The sequence below is a fragment of the Haematobia irritans genome, chromosome 5 (genome assembly GCF_050003625.1).
Source record: "Haematobia irritans isolate KBUSLIRL chromosome 5, ASM5000362v1, whole genome shotgun sequence".
Taxonomy (NCBI): domain Eukaryota; kingdom Metazoa; phylum Arthropoda; class Insecta; order Diptera; family Muscidae; genus Haematobia; species Haematobia irritans.
Genome location: NC_134401.1, coordinates 111,215,647 through 111,236,905, shown reverse-complemented (window position 1 = coordinate 111,236,905; position 21,259 = coordinate 111,215,647). Strand labels below are relative to the sequence as shown.

Here is a 21,259-nt window from a genome sequence, read left to right as displayed (position 1 = left end):
TGTAAGCCACGCCGCCGTTTAGCCGTTTTATGGCGAAACTTCGAAATTTGAAAAAATGAAAGGAAATGGATACAAATGAGTTTTGCATATAACCAAAATAAAAAGAGTGAGAAAAAAACATAAAAAAGGCAGCTGACAAAGTTTGGGAGAAAAAACTGGTGTAATATACTACTTTCAATTTTAGTTCTACTTTATAAAACAGCATAAGCAATTTAGCGACAATTTTTAAGTCTGTAGGTGAGAAATCGAATGGCATGTCAATTATTTGAAATATATAAATTAGAGTTTCTTATTTACAGTATTGGTGCAAAGGAGTTTTGCAATTATTTTGGTTAGGTCCTAACCGACCAAATTAACTAATTTTGATCATCCCCGCTTACGGAGCCAAAACAACCTTGGGTTTAAAATTAAATCAAACAGAAAAGAAACATTAGGAAATCGCACCATATATGAAGGCATTTTTCGCACATATATTTATGGGAAACCGAAGCAGAGAAAAATGTAGGTCAATTTTAAAAAACTTCTACTAAACTGTATTAGAATCACGCCAATATCACGTCGATATGACAAAACAGTACAAATTTCATTAAATTGATTAGACGTAATAAAGTTTTTACGCTTGTAAAAAATTTTGTATTTTTAAAGAAATAATTGGAGTTCATTATTGCAAAAATGACTTTAGCGGCATACGAAGTTCAAGATTGGCGCTTTTGTTATAAAATGTATAAATTTTATAGAATTCTGAACAATTTTGTTTTTTATTTTTTCCTCTGTTTTAGTTAAGTCGACAAACGTATACAAGAAATTTTTAATGTCAAGTAAACTTTCTAATATTGGAGAAATTTTAACTAAAACATAACATTAACTAAAATAGTGCCTTGGAGGGTTCACTTGTTTTAAGCGTATACACACTGTAACTTTTCTACACTGAAAAAAATTGTCATGAGGCCAAAAATTGAATGCCCTTAAAATATGAAAGCGAATTTAGCTTAGCATAGAAAATGCATATCTCTAATAAAACTGCATCACTCTCAGTCCAAAGCTCGATAAACTTTTCAATGAAGTCGTTTTGTCTTTATAGTCAAGTGATTTGCATTAAAACTCGGTATCTATACATGAAAGAAATTTTTGTTTGACTAAAGTCAACTTGGTTTTAGTATTTCTGAAAAATTCTTTAAAATTAATGAAATCTTCTTTAAATTTTTTGACTTTTTGTATCTTGACTGCAAAGCACAAACATATACTCCGGGAGACCGGTGTATATGAGGATAATATCAAATCATTACCCACACTCACAAAAAAATACTTGAATTAGAAGATTTTGCCCTAGTCGTAAGGGTTTTGGTACACCCAAAAAAAAGTGAACTCTCTATTTCACTAAAGCCATATTAACTTTATATTAGTTCATAGAATCATTATGTTAGGAAAAAGTTTATTTTAGTCAAATAATTTTTTGCGTATGTTAGTTAAATGAACTAAAAAACGGGAAAAAGTTATACACAAATAAAGCATAAAGATTTCCTAATTTCGTATTTCTTACAAAATAGTTCATTATTTCTATAAATTTGTAAATTTTACCCAAAATGTGTCCATCATGAACTTCGTATGTCACTAAAGACATTCTTGCAATTTTGAACTCCAAGATTTCTCTTAAAACTACAAAATTTTCTTTAACTACTGAAAAAATTTAGTTATGTCTAATAAATTTTCTTGAATTTGTCGAAAAATATTTACTTATTTTTGCCATATTGGAGTGATGCCAGCGCTTGTAATACCGTTTAGTTAAAATTTTCTAAAAAAGTTCCAAATTTTCTAAAATTAATCGAAAGTTATCTTTCCTGGTGGGTTCACTGTTTTTTCAGTGTATTAACTCCGGGGTAAAGATGCCACTTCTTTAAAATAAAGGAGATCGTTTAGGGAACTATATAGCTTAGATTTTGGGCACAAACAAAATTGTATTAGATATACATCAGATACCTTAAACAAAAGATGCAAAAAAATATTAGCCAATTTTTGAAGTTTTTTATCTTTATTCCAAAGATCCAATATCTCACTTTAGTTAAATATTATTTCCTTAAATCAAAAATACCGTTCTTTACTTTTACATACGACTTTAACGGAGGCACGCAAATATCAAAGGTGTATGTCCCAAAATTAAGGAAAATACTACTTAAAGGAAAGATTATGAAATTTCCTTTAACTAAAAGTTCTTTATTTGAAAGAAATATGTCTTTATTATTGTATAAATTGCGTTTCCTAGAATTTAAGTTGAAGTTCAATTGGCATATGTTTTTATACCCTCCACCATAGGATGGGGGTATATTAACTTTGTCATTCCGTTTGTAGCACATCGAAATATTGCTCTAAGACCCCATAAAGTTTATATATTCTGGGTCGTGGTGAAATTCTGAGTCGATCTGAGCATGTCCGTCCGTCCGTCCGTCTGTTGAAATCACGCTAACTTCCGAACTAAACAAGTTATCGACTTGAAACTTGGCACAAGTAGTTGTTATTGATGTAGGTCAGATGGTATTGCAAATGGGCCATATCGGTCCACTTTTACGTATAGCCCCCATATAAGCTGCCCCCAAATTTGGCTTGCCGATCCTCTAAGATTAGCAAATTTCATCCGATCCGGCTGAAATTTGGTACATGGTGTTGGTATATGGTCTCTAATAACTATGCAAAAATTGGTCCACATCGGTCCATAATTATATATAGCCCCCATATTCGATCCGGCTGAAATTTGGTACATGATGTTGGTATATGGTTTCTAGTAACCACGCAAAAATTGGTTCACATCAGTCCATAAATATATATAGCCCCCATATAAACCGAACCCCAGATTTGACCTCCGGATCCTCGTGGAAGAGCAAAATTCAACCGATTCGGTTGAAATTTGGTATGTGGCGTTAATATATGGCCTCAAACACCCATGCAAAAATTGGTCGAAATCGGTCCATAATTATATATAGCCCCCAAATAAACCGATCCACAGATTTGACCTCCGGAGCCCTTTGGAAGAGCAAAATTCATCTGATTCGGTTGAAAGTTGGTACGTGATGTTAACAGGTTGGCTGATAAGTTCCCGGTCTAACAAAGAAAAACAATTTTTTTTTGTCAAAATTCGTTTTTATTATTCAACATAGTTCCCTTCAAGAGCGATACAACGATTATAACGACCTTCCAATTTGTTGATACCATTTTGGTAGTATTCCTTCGGTTTTGCCTCAAAATAGGCCTCAGTTTCGGCGATCACCTCCTCATTGCAGCCAAATTTTTTCCCTGCGAGCATCCTTTTGAGGTCTGAGAACAAGAAAAAATCGCTGGGGGCCAGATCTGGAGAATACGGTGGGTGGGGAAGCAATTCGAAGCCCAATTCAAGAATTTTTGCCATCGTTCTCAATGACTTGTGGCACGGTGCGTTGTCTTGGTGGAACAATACTTTTTTTCTTCTTCATATGGGGCCGTTTTGTCGCGATTTCGACCTTCAAACGCTCCAATAACGCCATATAATAGTCACTGTTGATGGTATTTCCCTTCTCAAGATAATTGATAAAAATTATTCCATGCGCATCCCAAAAAACAGAGGCCATTACTTTGCCAGCGGACTTTTGAGTCGTTCCACGCTTCGGAGACGGTTCACCGGTCGCTGTCCACTCAGCCGACTGTCGATTGGACTCAGGAGTGTAGTGATCGAGCCATGTTTCATCCATTGTCACAAATCGACGGAAAAACTCGGGTGTGTTACGAGTTAACAGCTGCAAACACCGCTCAGAATCATAAACACGTTGTTGTTTTTGGTCAAATGTGAGCTCGCGAGGCACCCATTTTGCACAGAGCTTCCGCATATCCAAATATTGATGAATGATATGACCAACACGTTCCTTTGATATCTTTAAGGTCTCTGCTATCTCGATCAACTCATTTTACGGTCATTCAAAATCATTTTGTGGATTATATTTAATGTTTTCGTTCGGTAACCACCTCTTTCGAGCGTCCACTGCGTTCACCGTCATCCGTGCTCAGCCAGACAGACAGACAGACGGACATGGTTATATCGTCTTAGAATGTCTCCCTCATCAAGAATCGATTCGATGTGTTACAAACGGAATGACAAACTTGTTATACCCCCGTCACCATTCTATGGTGGTAGGTATAAAAATAGAAAATCAGCTACGGTGACTCGAACATGGATTGCCTGCACCATATGCGCTAAAAGTCGCCTTAGCCCATTGCACCACCGACGAAGTTCCCATAAGAACGTCTAACGAATATTTTAAGACTTTTCATCGCCAAAGAAAAACGAAAGCCGTTCATGAAATCGTGAACACCCGTGTACGAAACAGTGAACATTTCGTTTTGATTTTTCGCTAACGTTACCGTTTCATATTGTTACCGTCCGTTCATGATTTTCGAACGAATTTTTTCTATTAGCGTATTCTGTAAATGTAACGTTTTCTTCGACTTATCCACATAAACACGCTTGTCATTTTGACTTAGTTTCTATATCCAAATGAACAGATTCACACTTCAGTATATCACCTTTTAATTTTATTTAAGCCAATAACCTAATAAAACACACCTTCATATTTTCTGTATCAATATATGATGTTATTCCTGCAATGTTGTATATCATCTTGTTTTTAGCTATAAATTTATTAATACTTCTTCTTTCGTATTAATTTTTAACAATGCAATTATAAATTTTTGTTTTTACAGCGTTGTTTATGAAATATGTTAATAATTTTTGAATAGATATTGGATGACTTGAGAAAAAATTGAAACGCAAAATATTTTTACGTGCAAAAACTCAAATATTGTGGTTTTCAAAACAAATATTACGCAGTATCTTACAAATGACGTATTTTAATAAACATTTTTGGTCATAATACCATTTCAAGGGGTTCTATACAAAATAATTATTATTGTATTGCAAATAAATTTAAGTCTAATTAAAAATTAATAGGTGTCTTCGATATTCACATTATTATTAATTTATTACACCTTTACAATTGCGGGGAAGCATTTATCCCTTTCTTATCTGACTTTTTAGGAAATCAACACATTTTTTTAAATAATAAATAACAATAAAAATCGGATACCAGTCACCGACTACGAAGAATATTGAAATATTGGTGTCAGACCCCATAAATTTCCAGACAAGCGTTAGAAAATTATGAAAATTAAATATGGTTATAATAACTATAGTAGCAGGGTATATTTTATACCCACCACCGTAGAATGGGGGTATATTAGCTTTGCCATTTCGTTTATAACTCATCGAAATATTGTTCTAAGACCCCATAAAGTATATATATTCTGAGTCGTGGTGAAGTTCTGAGTCGATCTAAGCGTGTCCGTCCGTCCGTCTGTTGAAATCACGCTAACTTCCGAACGAAACATCCTATCGACTTGAAACTTGACACAAGTAGTTGTAATTGATGTAGGTCGGAGGTATTGAAAATGGGCCATATCGGACCACTTTTACGTATAACCCCCCTATAAACCGACCCCCAGATTTGGCTTGCGGAGCCTCTTGGAAGAGCCAAATTCATCCGATCCGGTTTAAATTTGGTACATGTTGTTGGCATATGGTATCTAACAAACCTGCTAAAATGGGTCCATATCGGTTCATAAATATATTATGTAACACCCATATAAACCGATCCCCAGATTTGACCTCCGGAGCCTCTTGAAGGAGCAGAATACATCCGATCCGGTTTAAATTTGGTACGAGGTGTTAGTATATGGTCTCTAACAACCCTGCAAAAATTGGTCCATACCGGTTCATAAATATATTATGTAGCACCCATATAAACCGATCCCCAGATTTGACCTCCGGAGCCTCTTGAAGTAGCAAAATACATCCGATCCGGTTGAAATGTTGTACGTGGTGTTAGTATATGGTATCTAACAACCATACTAAAATGGGTTCATATCGGTCCATAAATATATATAGCTACAATTAAACCGATCCCCAGATTTTAATTCCGAAGTCTCTTGGAAGAGCAAACTTCCTCCGATCCGGTTGAAATTTGGTACGTTGTGTAAGTATATGGTCTCTAATAACCATGCACAAATTGATCCCTATCGGTCCATAATTATATATACCCCCATATAAACCGATCCCCAGATTTGACCTCCGGAGCATCTTGGAAGAGCAAAATTCACCCGATCCGGTGAATTTTGGAACGTGGTGTTAATATATGATCTTTAACAACCATGCAAAAACTGGTCCACATCGGTTAATAATTATATATAGCCCCCATATAAACCGTTCTGGTTGAAATTTGGAACGTGGTGTTAGTATATAGCCGCTAACAACCAAGTCAAAATTGGTCCATATCGGTCTATAGTTATATATAGCCGATTCCCAATCACACAAAAATTGGTCCATATCGGTTCATAATCATGGTTGCCATTCGAGCCAAAACTTATCTACCAAAATTTTATGGTTCCATTCTTTTCCTCTGTTGGTTAAGCTACTCTTGTAGTATAGTGAACGCAGTGGTTTTTAAACTAAGATAAAAACAACAAATATGATTGAAGTACAAATTTACAATAACAAAACAAAATTTTATTTCTACAGAAAAATTTATCAAAATTTTATTCCTATAGAAAGTTCTATCAACATTTTACTTCTATAGAAATTTTATCAAAATTTTATTTCTATAGAAAATTTTGTCAAAATTTTATTTCTATAAAAAATTTTGTCAAAACTTTATTTCTATAGCAAATTTTGTCAAAAGTATATTTCTATAGAAAATTTTGTCAAAATTTTATTTCTATAGAAAAATTTTTCAAATTTTTATTTCTATAGAAAATTTTGTCAAAATTTTAGTTCTATAGAACATTTTGTAAAAATTTTATGTGTATACAAAATTTTGTCAAAATTTTATTTCTATAGAAAATTTTGTCAAAATTTTATTTCTATAGAAAATTTTGTCAAAATTTTATTTCTATAAAAAATTTTGTCAACATTTTTTTTCTATAGAAAATTTTTTCAAAATTTTATTTCTATAGAGAATTTTGTCAAAATTTTATTTCTATAGAAAATTTTTTCAAAATTTCATTTCCATAGAAAATTTTGTCAACATTTTATTTCTATAGAAAATTTTGTCAAAATTTTATTTCTACCAAAATTTTATGGTTCCGTTCTTTTCCTCTGTTGGTTAAGCTACTCTTGTAGTTTAGTGAACGCAATGGTTTCTAAACTAAGATAAAAACAACAAGTATGATTGATTTCTATAGAAAGTTTGGTCAAACTGAATTATATACGCATTTAATCTCCTTATTTTTTGTTTAATATATACCCCGTATGGACTAACTTACAATATAGAAGACGGTGTTAGGAAGTTTTAAGATACCTTGCCATCGGCAAGAGTTACCCCAACCCAAGTAATTCGTGGATGATAGTCAATAATAGAAGTTATTACGCAATCCATGGTGGAAGGTACATAAGCTTCTGCCGGGCGGAACTTACTGCCGTATATACTTGTTATAGCTATTAAATGGACCCGGGGAAATATACGGAATTTTTGTTTTACTGTCAAAAATTTGCTAACCTCTAAGAGTGTTCTATAGTCTTTACATTTGCAATTTATATGATGATAAAAAAATCTCTGTTGCGATGAGTATATAAAAATTTATTGTTGATTGTAAAAATTTATATTTATTATCACTGAAATGACAGGTCTCGCAAACAGGTTAATCAAAAACAAAAGCTATTTCAATTTTAAATAGATTCGCGTGTTGTTCTTTTATTTTATTTTGTTTTTTGTTTGTTTTTTTTAGAAACTCATTAAATCAAATAAAAATATTTCAAATTCAATTTATTCTAAACTTCAAACTGTAAATTAATCTTTCTATTTTTTTTCAATCATAGATTCAGTGGTCAAAAACCGATTACTTAGACTTATGCGTCAGTTAAGCACTTAAATTTGTTTAAGCCGATACTGTCGACCGACAAAAGAGAGACCAAACTGAAATGTAACTTAAATTACAAAAATCAAAAACCGGCTTACAAAAATAATATCAATGAACTAAAGCAAAATAATACAAAAAATAGATAAATCAAAAAAAAAAAAAAAAAAACACTTCGAAAATTCACAGCCAGCAAACGAAATTTTACAAATACACAATATCTCAAATGATAATGTCTGATTTGTGATTTTTCGTTTGCCTAATTTTAACGAAATTTTACTTAAAAACAGGTCCTAAGAATCAATATTTGACCGGCGATAACGACAAAGTGAAAAAAAAAACAAAAATAGAAAAAAATTGTTTAAATAATTAACCAAAAAGTTATATCGAATTAGAAAAAGTAGTGCTTAACTAAAATAGAAGAGCAAAAAACCAAAAACTACGACGAAGTTTTAATATATGAGATCAGTTAAATATTCCAAAGTGATCGCAAAACAAAAACAATAGCGGATGAACAATTTTCAAAAAAGACAAATAATCAATGAAAAAGAACAAATTCTTGGTATTTTTTTGTAAATAAAATATATTGTCGGCCTTTAAGGCCAAAGTTGTAATGAAAGCACATGGTGGCCTAAGCGCTAACAATAACAGCAACTTCGCAAAAAATATGGTGAATAAGAACAGGTTCTTGACCAGAACCCACATCTCCACGAGTAACAACATCAACACTACGTCCTCCAATAGCATCCAATACAGAGGCAATTTTAACAAAAACTATCAAGAACATGTAATGCAAACTTGCTTTTTACCAGCAGCTAAATCTTCGTCATCTTCGTCTTCATCATTATTAAAATCAAGCTCGTCATCCGAACAATCGACAACAATGCCTGCCACAACTTCATCATCTCCATCATCATCGTTTACAGCTTTGTGGTATCCATCAGTGCTGCTGCGCATGCGTGCATCATTGTCATCCTCTGTGACCATTGCTCTTCTACTGATGGTTTGCATTCTGAGTGGTCATGTTGCGGTAGCTGTAACAACCGGTGCTGTTCGACCCGGCACCGGCAATCCCTCGGCACGTTTACCACGCACCAGTGCCAGCCAATTGAATAGCGGTAATACAACCAGCAACAGCAATGCCTACAAATTGGCTGCAAAATCATTGAACACCAACACCAGCAGTCGCAACGGCAATTTACGCACAAGGTGAGTACATAGTGATTATAGCTCTCTTTACAATTCTTCATGCTATTTATATATAGTCTATAGTCTTCATTGAATCTAAATTCTTGATCTATGACTTATAGAAATGACTCTTAGAAAATATTTTAAGTGCATTTTTATAAAAAAATTATTTTGGTTATTTAATTTTTCATCATGGAGTGTAATTGAAATAATTATTTTAGTTCTTAAAAAGCAATTTAGAAGATTGATTTTTTTAACTCAATATTAATATGTCAAAATGCAGAAAATGTTTCAACAATCATTTCCCCTAAACGAGTAATGTTAACATTTTTGGTTTTCAGTAGGTTAAAATTTATTTAAATTTAGTCGAAAAAAATGATAAATCCGTTCTAGAAAAATTGAGAATTTTTCAAAATGGTAGATTTTTTACTTTTTGGTAGAATTCTTGATGGTTTGGTAGATTTTGCAAAATATTCTATGAAAATAAAATGTTGGCACAATTTTCTATATAAATAAAAATTTGAAACTATTTTTGATAGAAGTAAAATTTTGACAAAATTTTCTATAGAAATACAATTTTGATAATTTTTTCTAAAGAAACAGAATTTTGCAATATTTGCTATAAAAATAAAATTTTGACAAAATTATCTATAAAAATACAATTTTGACAACTTTTTTATGGAAATATAATTTTGACAAAATTTTCTATAGAAATCCAATTTATTTATTTACATCTACCGAGCAAAGCTCTTACAGATTACATTTAATTTTCATAATAATGTTGAAATATTGCATTGCATTGCAATACAAATTATACACAATTTACGTTATTATTATCAAACAAAATTCTAAGCATTCTCTTGAAAATGTGTCGTTCTGTGCAATGGAATTAAATAAATTGAGGCATCGTGTTAATGGTCCATTTATCCCGTAACTTGTTCTATGAAAAGGAATATTAAATAAATGAAATTTCGACAAAATTGCCTGTAGAGTTTGTAGAAATAAAATTAGTTTGGTACTTTTTTTGGTAAGATTTTCTTCAAATAGATTTTTTTATGGCACGAGTGGCAGTTGTGGTTAGAATGCATTAAAAATCGTGAAAAGTTCACAGAAAACATTTCACGAACATTTTTCCAATTAATTGAGTTTTAAAAAATATTAAATTAAAAATTTAATCGATTCAACACATGTTTTAATTGAAACAAAAATAAATCGCAAAAGGTCATAGTATCAATTAATTTTTTAATTGACTTTCAATTAATTTTTTAATTGACTTTCAACTATTTTTTTATACCCATCACCACAGAATGTTGACGAGGGTATAATAAGTTTGTCATTCCATTTGTAACACATCGAAATAACGATTTACGACTATATAAAGTGTATATATTCTTGATCAGGGAGAAATTCTAAGACGATATAACGAAGTCCGTCTGTCTGTCTGTTGTAATCACGCTACAGTCTTCAATAATGAAGCAATCGTGCTGAAATTTTGCACAAACTCGTCTTTTGTCTGCAGGCAGGTCAAGTTGAAAGATGGGATATCGGTCCAGGTTTTGATATAGTCCTCATATAAACCGACCTCCCGATTTGGAGTCTTGGGCTTATAGAAACCGTAGTTTTTATACCCTCCACCATAGGATGGTGGTATATTAACTTTGTCATTCCGTTTGTAACACATCGAAATATTGCTCAAAGACCCCATAAAGTATATATATTCTGGGTCGTGGTGAAATTCTGAGTCGGTCTAAGCATGTCTGTCCGTCCGTCTGTTGAAATCACGCTAACTTCCGAATAAAACAAGCTATCGACATCAAAGTTGGCACAAGTAGTTGTTATTGACGTAGATCGGATGGTATTGCAAATGGGCCATATCGGTCCACTTTTACGTATAGCCCCCACATAAGCGGATCCCCAGATTTGGCTTGCGGAGCCTCTAAGAGAAGCATATTTCATCCGATCTGGCCGAAATTTGGTACATGGTGTACGTATATAGTCTCTAATAACCATGCAAAAATTGGCCCGTATAGGTCCAAAATTTATATAGCCCCCATATAAACCGATCCCCCCGATTTGGCTTGCGAAACCTATAAGAGAAACAAATTTCATCCGATCCGGCTGAAATTTGGTACGTGGTGTTAGTATATGGTCTCTAACAACCATGCAAAAATTAGTCGATATCGGTCCATAATTATATACAGCCCCCATATAAACCGATCCCCAGATTTGACCTCCGGAGCCTCTTAGAGGAGCTAACTTCATCTGATCCGGTTGAAATTTGGTACGTGGTTTTAGTATATGGTTTCTAATATATCGGTCCATAATTATATATAGCCCCAAAAAATAAACTGATCCCCAGATTTGACATCCGGAACCTTTTGGAAGAGCAAAATTCATTCGATTCTGTTGAAATTTGGTACGAGGTGTTAGTATATGGTCTCTAACAACCATGCAAAAATTGGTCCATATCGGTCCATAATTATATATAGCCCTCAAATAAACCGATCCCCAGATTTGATCTCCGGAGCCTCTTGAAGAAGCAAAATTCATCCGATCCGGTTGAAATTTGGAACGTGGTGTTAGCCGATCCCCAATCACACAAAAATTGGTCCATATCGGTTCATAATCATGTTTGCCACTCGAGCCAAAAATAATCTACCAAAATTTTATTTCTATAGGAAATTTTGTCAAAATTTTATTCCTATAGAAAATGTTGTCAAATTTTATTTCTATAGAAAATTTTGGCAAAATTTTATTTTTATAGAAAATATTGTCAAACTTTTAAGTCTATATAGAATGTTGTCAAAATTTTAATTCTATTGAAAATTTTGTTAAAATTTTATTTCTATAGAAAAATTTCTCAAAATGTTATTTTGTCAAAATTTTATTTTGTCAAAATTTTATTATGTTAAAATTTTAAACTTAATTATATACGTATTTAATCGGCCTTTTTATACCCTCCACCATAGGATGGGGGGTATATTAACTTTGTCATTCCGTTTGTAACACATCGAAATATTGCTCTAAGACCCCATAAAGTATATATATTCTGGGCCGTGGTGTAATTCTGAGTCGATCTGAACATGTCCGTCAGTCCGTCCGTCCGTCTGTTGAAATCACGTTAACTTCCGAACGAAACAAGCTATCCACTTGAATCTTGGCACAAGTAGTTGTTATTGATGTAGGTCGGATGGTATTGAAAATGAGACATATCGGTCCACTTTTACGTATAGCCCCCATAGAAGCGGACCCCCAAAGTTGGGTTGCGAGGCCTCTAAGAGAAGCAAATTTCATCCGATCCGGCTGAAATTTGGTACATGGTGTTAGTATATAGTCTCTAACAACCATGCAAAAATTAGTCCACATCGGTCCATAATTATATATAGCCCCCATATAAACCGATCCCCCCTATTTGGCTTGCGAGGCCTCTAAGAGAAACAAATTTCATCCGATCCGGCTAAAATTTGGTGCATGGTGTTAGTATATGGTCTCTAACAACCATACAAAAATTGGTCGATATCGGTCCATAATTATATATAGGCCCCATATAAACCGATCCTCAGATTTGACCTCCGGAGCACCTTGGAAGAGCAAAATTCTTCCCATTCGGTTGAAATTTGGTACGTGATGTTAGTATATGGTATCCAACAACCATGCAGGAATTGGTTCCTATCAGCCCATAATTATATATAGCACCCATATAAACCGATCCCCACATTTGACCTCCGGTGCCTTTTGGAGAAGCAAAATTCATCCGATCGGCTTGAAATTTGGTACGTGGCGATCGTATATGATATTTAACAACCATGCCAAAAGTGGTCCATATCAGTCCATAATCATATATAGCCTCATATAAACCGATCCCGAGATTTGGTTTTGGAGCCTCTTGGAGGAGCAAATTTCATCCGAGTGAGTTGAAATTTGATACATTGTGCTGGTATGTGGTCGTTAACAACCATGTCTAACTAGGTTCATATCGGTCTATAGTTATATATATCCCTCAGATATATCGATTTCCAATCACACAAAAATTGGTCCATATCAAGTTCATAATTGTATATAGCCCCCATATAAGCGACCACCATATTTCAATTCTGGCTCTCTACGTACCGTGCAAAAAGTCCATATCGATTCGTAATTTTTTGTAGACTTAACTATACATAACTTTTTTGTGTAATTATTAATACCTCGTATGGACTAACTCACAATTTAGAAAACGATGTTAAGAAGTTTTAAGATACCACAACCCAAGTATTTCGATTGTGGATGACAGTCTTTCGTAGAAGTTTCTACGCAATCCATGGTGGAGGGTACATAAGATTCGTCCTGGCCGAACTTACGGCCGTATATACTTGTTTAGTTTAATATATACCACGTATGGACTATGTGGTATATATTATGGTGATTTCAACAGACGGACGGACATGCTCAGGTCGACGCAGAATTTCACCACGACCCAGAATATATATACTTTATGGGGTCTTAGAGCAATATTTCGATGTGTTACAAACGGAATGACAAAGTTAATGTACCCCCCATCCTATTGTGGAGGGTATAATAAAGTTACATTGGCTTTAGAGAAATAGAGAGTTCACTTTTTTTAGTGTAGTTTCTTTATTTTTCTATGCTGAAAACAAGTGTTTTCGCGTCTCATTGACTCCTCAAATTCTCATATCCTCCATTAGCTTGATACCATTGGATTATCTCTTTTCAACTTGATTAAAGTACAAAGTAGTACAAGCGTTAAGAAAATATGCGGTCTAAAATCCAGAATTTAAATCTTAATTTAGTTTCGTCATTGTCTGTGTGTGTTCTCCAAGATTATTTCCGGCAGAAGGTTCAATTTTATACTAAATAATTGCATTTCAAAACTCTTTAGACTTACCGAAATTCTCATAGATACTCTGATTTCCGTCCGGTTTTTTGTTTTGTTTAAATAAACCAATAAATTATATTAACTACTTTCAATGTAGTTAACATAATGTCTTTGGATCCAGTTCTTTCTTATTGTTGATGCTAAAATTTAACTTAAATTACTCAGCTAAATAAACATTAAACTAATTTTCAAATTTTTTGCCGCTACCTTCTAGAATTGCAATCCGGTATTTGCAGTTTGAAAATATAAAAACGCAAATAAAATGTTTTGTTGGTTTGTTGTTTGAATTGCAAGTCATTTACTACAATTTATTTTTCATTCACTACTCTGAATAGTGTCTTTTCAGACACTTTGAGGTTGTGTTAAAAATTTAAAAGTATCGAGCATAACAAAGTTGATGTTTTTTATTGTACTTTTAGGCTAGACTAAGTTTTCTATGGTAAAAATATTTAGTTTTTCATATAAAGAGATTTTCTCGAAACGAAATCAAACAAAATCATTACCATTGTCGGCTTTTTTAACGTTTTTTTTTTGGTGAGTTTGTTTTTCAAAGTTTCTATAGTTTGCAGATTTTTGTTTAATGTCATTATTCTGTCATTTTTTGTTTTTCTTTATTTGTTTAAAATGAGTCTATAAGAAATCAAATGCGCCAAGCGTTACGTTGTCTGCCGCTTCAACGACATTGCAGTCAAACGAAAGACTTAAGCAACAAACCTGTTTTTTGCAAATATACAATTTTGCTTGCATTTCTGTAAGTTGATATTTTTTTCTAAGTTGCATTTGCAAGATTTTTCAAAGTTTCATTTGTCTGACAACTTCTCTGTACTAGACACTAATGCTTTTTGGTTATGTTTTGTCTGCCTATGCGATTTGTTTTTGTTTGCTTAATTCTTCATCACTGGGTTTGTTTTGATTTTGAAAATAGTATTTGAGTATATAATATTCCTGCTGCTTTCATTGCATGCTGGGATGACACCCGTTTACATAGATTTGTCATTGCAAGTTTTGATGTCATATTTTTCGATAGTATAAGAAATCAATGTCACCAATAAAGACCAATAACGTATAGCCCATGCTAAAGCAAATGACTGTGAATACTGACACGAAACAAAAAGTGAACTAATCTATATTGCAAACGCCGAAAGGGAAATTAGTAAATATATTTATACAAATTCAAAAAATATCCAACGTATTACCCATTTCCGACCATGTAAAGTATATTTATTCTTACGCCCATTTTAATGAAGCTCCGTTAGTGCTCCGTTAACCAACGAACTTTTAAACCGTATTATGGGCATAGCTGCCATCTTGCATATACATTCCATATGGCAGTTAGGAACTTAACTGCCGAAAATGTTTAAATTAAAGTTAACCGGAGAGAAGATATTTGGAATTTACTTTCAGTTAACTGGCAGTTAAAGCCTAACGGAGCTACATAAAAATGGCCCGTAATCTGGAAGAAATACTAAGACATTCTGGCGATTTCCTTTTGTCCCTAAGTAATGTAGAACCATGCGGAAATAGACTTTTTTTAATCCTAAACCACATAGTGGTCGGGGTGTAATAACTTTGATCTGCCAAAAAATGTGCCTAACAGAAATATTGATTTTGAACCCAATAAATATAAACTGATCTGACTCAGAATCACCTCCTGATCACGTTTGCCACAGTTGAATTCCACCAAAAATGGTAGATTTTTGACTATATGGTAGATTGGTAGAATTCGTGATGTTTTGGTAGATTTTGAAAAATATTCCACTTCAACTAAGAGGCACTTCAATTTGACTAAATTTTTTTAAAGAAATAAAATTTTCACAAAATTTTCTATGGAAATAAAATTTTGACAAAATTTACTATAGAAATAAAATTTTGACAAAATTTACTATAGAAATAAAATCTTGACAAAATTTACTATAGAAATAAAATTTTGACAAAAATGCTATAGAAATAAAATTTTGGCAAAATTTTCTATAGAAATAAAATTTTCTCAAAATGTTCTATAGAAATAAAATTTTGGCAAAATTTTCTATAGAACTAAAATCTTGACAAAACTTCCTCTAGGAATTAAACTTTGACAAAATTTTCTATAAAATCAAAATATTGACAAATTTTCTATAGAACTAAAATTTAGCCAAAATTTTCTATAGAAATAAAATTTTGGCAAAATTTTCTATAGAACTAAAATCTTGACAAAACTTCCTCTAGGAATAAAACTTTGGCAAAATTTTCTATAGAAATAAAATTTTGACAAAATTTTCTATAGAAATAAAATTTTGGCAAAATTTTCTATAGAAATAAAATTTTGTCAAAATGTTCTATAGAAATAAAATTTTGACAAAATGTTCTATAGAAATAAAAACTTGACAAAATTTTCTATAGAAATAAAATTTTGACAAAATTTTCTATAGAAATAAAATTTTGACAAAATTTTCTATAGAAATTAAATTTTGACAAAATTTTTTATAGAAATAAAAACTTGACAAAACTTCCTCTAGAAATAAAATTTTCTATAAAATCAAAATATTGCCAAAATTTTCTATAGAATTAAAATTTAGCCAAAATTTTCTATAAAAATAAAATTTTGGCAAAATTTTCTATAGAATAAAAATCTTGACAAAATGTAACCTAGCAATAAAAATTTGACAAAATTTTCCATTAAAAAAAGTAATATTGACAAAAATTTTCTATAGAAATAAAATTTGGCCAAATTTTTCTATAGAAATAAAATTTTGACAAAATTATGTATAGAAATAAAATGTTGACAAAATGTTCTAAATAAATAAAATTTTGACAACATTTTCTATAGGAATAAAATTTTGACAAAATTTCTGTAGAAATAAAATATTGACAAAATTTTCTATAGAAAATTTTGACATCATTTTCTCTATGAATAAAATTTTGACAAAAATTCTATAGAAATTAAATTTTGACTAAAATTTCTATAGAAATAAAACTATGTATGGAAATAAAAGCACTGGATGCAATATTTGAATGGGCTATCCAGAACATCGTTACACTGGTGTTCTATCTAGAACATCTCATCAGTGCAAGTCGCGTCGGTGTTGCCAGATTGCATTTTGATGAAGTGACGCTTTTTATATTCACAATAGCAATTTATTGTGACTAATTTATCGAATGCCATAAGATTCAAAGTGGTGCAGTGTCATAAATAATCACGCAGAGAAGGAATATGATCACCCCAACCATGTTCCAAGAGCAAAATGTTACTTTTTCACGGAAAACATGTAGCATGTTTGTCGGAACCATGTTCTTTTCTCGGAGATTATGTATCTGATTTTGGAAAACATGTTATGTTTGTCGATAAAGAATATCTTTGCGATAAAAATGCTGCATGGTCGCCGTGAAAACGTAACATAGTGCTCTTGAAACATGTTTGAGGTGATCATATTCCTTCTCTACACGCAGAGAAGAAACATGATTGTCACAATCATATTCGAAGAGCAAAATAATATGATAGGAGCTATTTTTGCGGAGACCATGTAACATTTTAAACTGCAACCATGTTGGCTCAGTGAACATGGTTCTAAGAAAAATATAATTGTCCTCATCTAAAATGTTATTATATTGATAAAAAGAATTTTGTTTGAATGAAAAGACAATGGTCACGATTTAAAATGTTATGGTATTCATTAAAAATGTTTTTCTCCTAGTTAAAAGAACATGGTCACAACCTAAAATGTTTTCATCTTTATGAAAAAACTTTTTTCATCGTCGAAAAAAGGACGCCACTTGAGAAAAGAAAACACAAAATTAACTTTATTTGTTTGTTTTTATTTATTTATAAACTAATTCATTGTTTATTTGTATTTATAATGCCGTTCAAGCAAACATCATATATTTTTACACACTCTATTTTATTTCAACAATAAGTAAATATTTCATATTTACATCGTGCCCATCAAATGTACAAACGCAGACATCATGTAACTGCAAATAAAAATAAATGATCCATATAGCAAAATGCATAACAAAAAACAGTACATTTACATTTCAATTACTCTTTCCCTTTTTGTGTTCACATAAAACCACGTGCCACTTCTGAATAAATAAATGAACACAAAACACAATAATTCCGTATTCTCCGTCCATTCCAAGAAACAATCAACACACGACTGACGCGTAAAATGAAAATCGTGTGTACCTGCTCAATGTGTTTATAAAATTATTTTCGCTGCAAACAAGTTAAAAAATCAAATGGTCACGAAAACAATGTACATGGTCTTTATGGACATGTAATGGTTCTAGACATGTCTATATGTAACCTATAAAAATACTTTTTTCTCCGCAAAAAAGTAAACAAATTGAATGGTCAGGTACATGATTTTCCCGAATATGTAATGGTCTCAAATTCTATCATTTAAATAATAGAACATGTTTGCGGCATTTGAGAACCATTTAAATGCTTATTGCCAACATATAATTTTCTCCGCTGGAAAATTATTTTTACAAAGACCAAATACATGGTTTTCGCGACAATTACATACTCTAGATAAGCATTAAATGGATGCGGCAACCATGTCCAAACATGTTTTTTCTATGCGTGTTAGAATTTGACCTGCTTGCATAAAAAATTAATCTGGCAAATTTTAAGGGCGAAAGCGTCATTATTGAAAGCTTCAGAGTGATTACAACAGACGGTCTGTGAAAGCATGTCTGTGAAAGCATGTGGAGTAAATTTAATTTCAAAATTAGGCAGATAAGATGAATGCAGCATGTCGATGGAAAACGGAGAAGTTCGACTCCTCTTTTCTGGTTAATTTATATAACCAAATTTAATTTAACCTAAGTCTAACTGTTCTCTTTTGTTATATATCATCTTAAATTATATTTGTAAGCTAGTGCTACAATATGGTGTTTGGTTATCTTTTATTGAGATATTCCATTTCTATTTGATATTCTTATCTCTTTTATATTCATTTTCATTTGAGTTTGTATAGAAAATGATCCATCAGCATTTTCATTGTCTCATAAGGCTGTTTTCAATTAGTTGCAATGTTTATGGGATTATGGTAATTTTATGATTGTGGTTTACGTTTTATTTCATACGATTCTCTTGATGGGTTAACAGTGGAAATGAACAGTGAGAGAAAGAAGAAAATAAATTTTCAGTTAAGTTTTAAATAGCGATGCCTCTATTTCCATGTTTACATTGGAAAAAAAACATATGAATATGTTACAAAAGAAAATGGGTCAGTAGTGCATTAGTTGTTTATGATCTGGTAAAACCACATGCCAATCGAAGAAAATGAAAGTAAATCTTAAATGAAATGTTTTTGTTTTTTTTTTAGGATATTTGAAAGTTTTCATTTTTCGTACATAATAATTTATAAAAAATTACTTTACAACAAAAATTTCTCTTAACACAATTTATTATTGTAAATGGTTGAGTTCAAATTTAAATTGATGGATTTTGTGTTATTAATTTATGTCATATATTTTGACAAATTTTTGTTCATAAAATCTCCACAAAAATATAAATAAATATTAATAGTCCACAAGTGGAAAGAAATATTTTAAGATATATAGATTCATAAAATAACAGTTAAATATCGATTAAAATGTGTGGTTTTAATGTTTTAATATCTAAGCCGCATGGTATTGTTATTATACTAAATGGGTCAGAAAATTTTTTGCTAGTTTCGTGCTGGGATACATGCGGTGCCTATACACCACTTCCTCCACCACCTAACTAAAACAAAAGTAAAAGTTGGGGTTTTTGGTGTATTTTTTTTTTTTTAGCTTTCTTCTCTTTCTCATTTTCGTTTCCATCCTTAGGGTCTATAAAAATCTATTGGTATACATTGGCACAATTAATTATGATTTTATGACAATTTAATGGTCAACATGTGTTTGCATTTTTGAAGCATATTTAATTAATGTTCGTTATTGTTTAGGCCAAATTGGCTGATTTTGCTATCGTTTTACTACATCGTAAATTCATGTGACATAACCGATGACATATGAATGAAGCAAATTAATTGAGGTTGATAAGTTGAGAGATGCACATTTCACGAAAATGATCTGGCGACGTGAGTGTGTATGAGTGTCGTCAACTACCCAGCAAAAAAGAGCTTAAAAAAAGTATTTTTTTTTTAATTTTTTTTTTGTAATGTTATACACCGTTTTTATAATGTTGTACACGGTTTTTATTTTGTTATTTTCGGCATATATTTTTGTATAAATATAGTTTTTCCATTAAAAATCAACAAAACATTAAAAATTCTCATAATTTGCAAAACCATCTTAAAAGAACTGCCATAGAAGTGAAAAAGTCAAACGGCACAGGTTCAAAAGCTAGCGGGAATGAATTTTGCTTTTGTTTTTTATTTTTTTTTTATTAATTTGCTATTTTTTTACGAAATTTAATTATCCAAAACTTAAATTAAAAAAAAAACGATAGGCGATCTCGGGATGCGTTTTAAAGGAAATGTTTGTGGACTTGTCCAAAAGGACTCCTTCGGAAGTGGACAAAATTGATGAGGCATTCCGGGATTCGCTTTAATGGGAATGTTTGTGAAACAACTTACAATTTTTTTTTTGCTGGGTAAATAACTGTCTTGTATCACAAAAATGGCCTCCTCGTAAAGTGCGTCAGATAGAATTTTGATAAAAAAAATCAACCTCTATTAAAATTCTCAAACTAAGAACATCATCCAGGATATGCGATTAATAATTTCTGGTGTACTTACAACATAATCCACAAACAAAAGTGCAGCACTCGAACTTATTTTCTTTAAGTTCTAGAGGATATCACAAATTTCTGTCTAGGAGTTCCAAAAAGTTAAGAAAATTTCGCCTTTCTATTTTAAACTTCCCGGCAAAAAAAGCGTCGCCAAAAAAATAATGAAAATGTTCTTTTTGCATCCGGAAGTAGTGCAAAATTGGCGCAGAAGCGATGGATTTAACACGGGCTTGTCATAGGACGAAAGTCCTCCATTTCAACAGCCGTTGCACTGAATTTGCATCACTTCTTTAGGTGTGATCCGAATTCAATGTTTTGGATGTAAATTAAAAACTTCTGTGATATTTTGTAAAATAAATAATATTTATAATTTTTCACAATTTTTAATGGATTCTAATGCTTGTCGGAAACGTTTGACCTCAAATATTTTCAAAAATTCACAATTTTTTCAGATTGGATTTGGCATTTTTTTTCGACAAAATTTAAATAATTTATACCATTTTATGAATTCTTACTCTGTTTTTAACCTATTTGAAACAAAAAAAGTTAAAATTATCCATTAAAAG

The 21,259-nt window shown here is 31.8% G+C and overlaps 1 protein-coding gene across 4 annotated transcripts in view; it reads left to right on the top strand.

Annotated features, from left to right (window-relative positions):
- The window catches only part of LOC142238507 (uncharacterized), a 493,393-nt gene that overhangs the window by 13,587 nt on the left and 458,547 nt on the right, over positions 1–21,259 (top strand). For 3 of the 4 annotated variants that reach the window (XM_075310178.1, XM_075310177.1, XM_075310175.1), the window contains exon 2: positions 8,217–9,135. In XM_075310178.1, the coding sequence (XP_075166293.1) occupies positions 8,540–9,135 (596 nt within the window). In that variant the 5' untranslated portion in view covers positions 8,217–8,539. The remainder of the gene's footprint in view (positions 1–8,216; positions 9,136–21,259) is intronic. The other variant, XM_075310176.1, reaches the window with a different exon arrangement.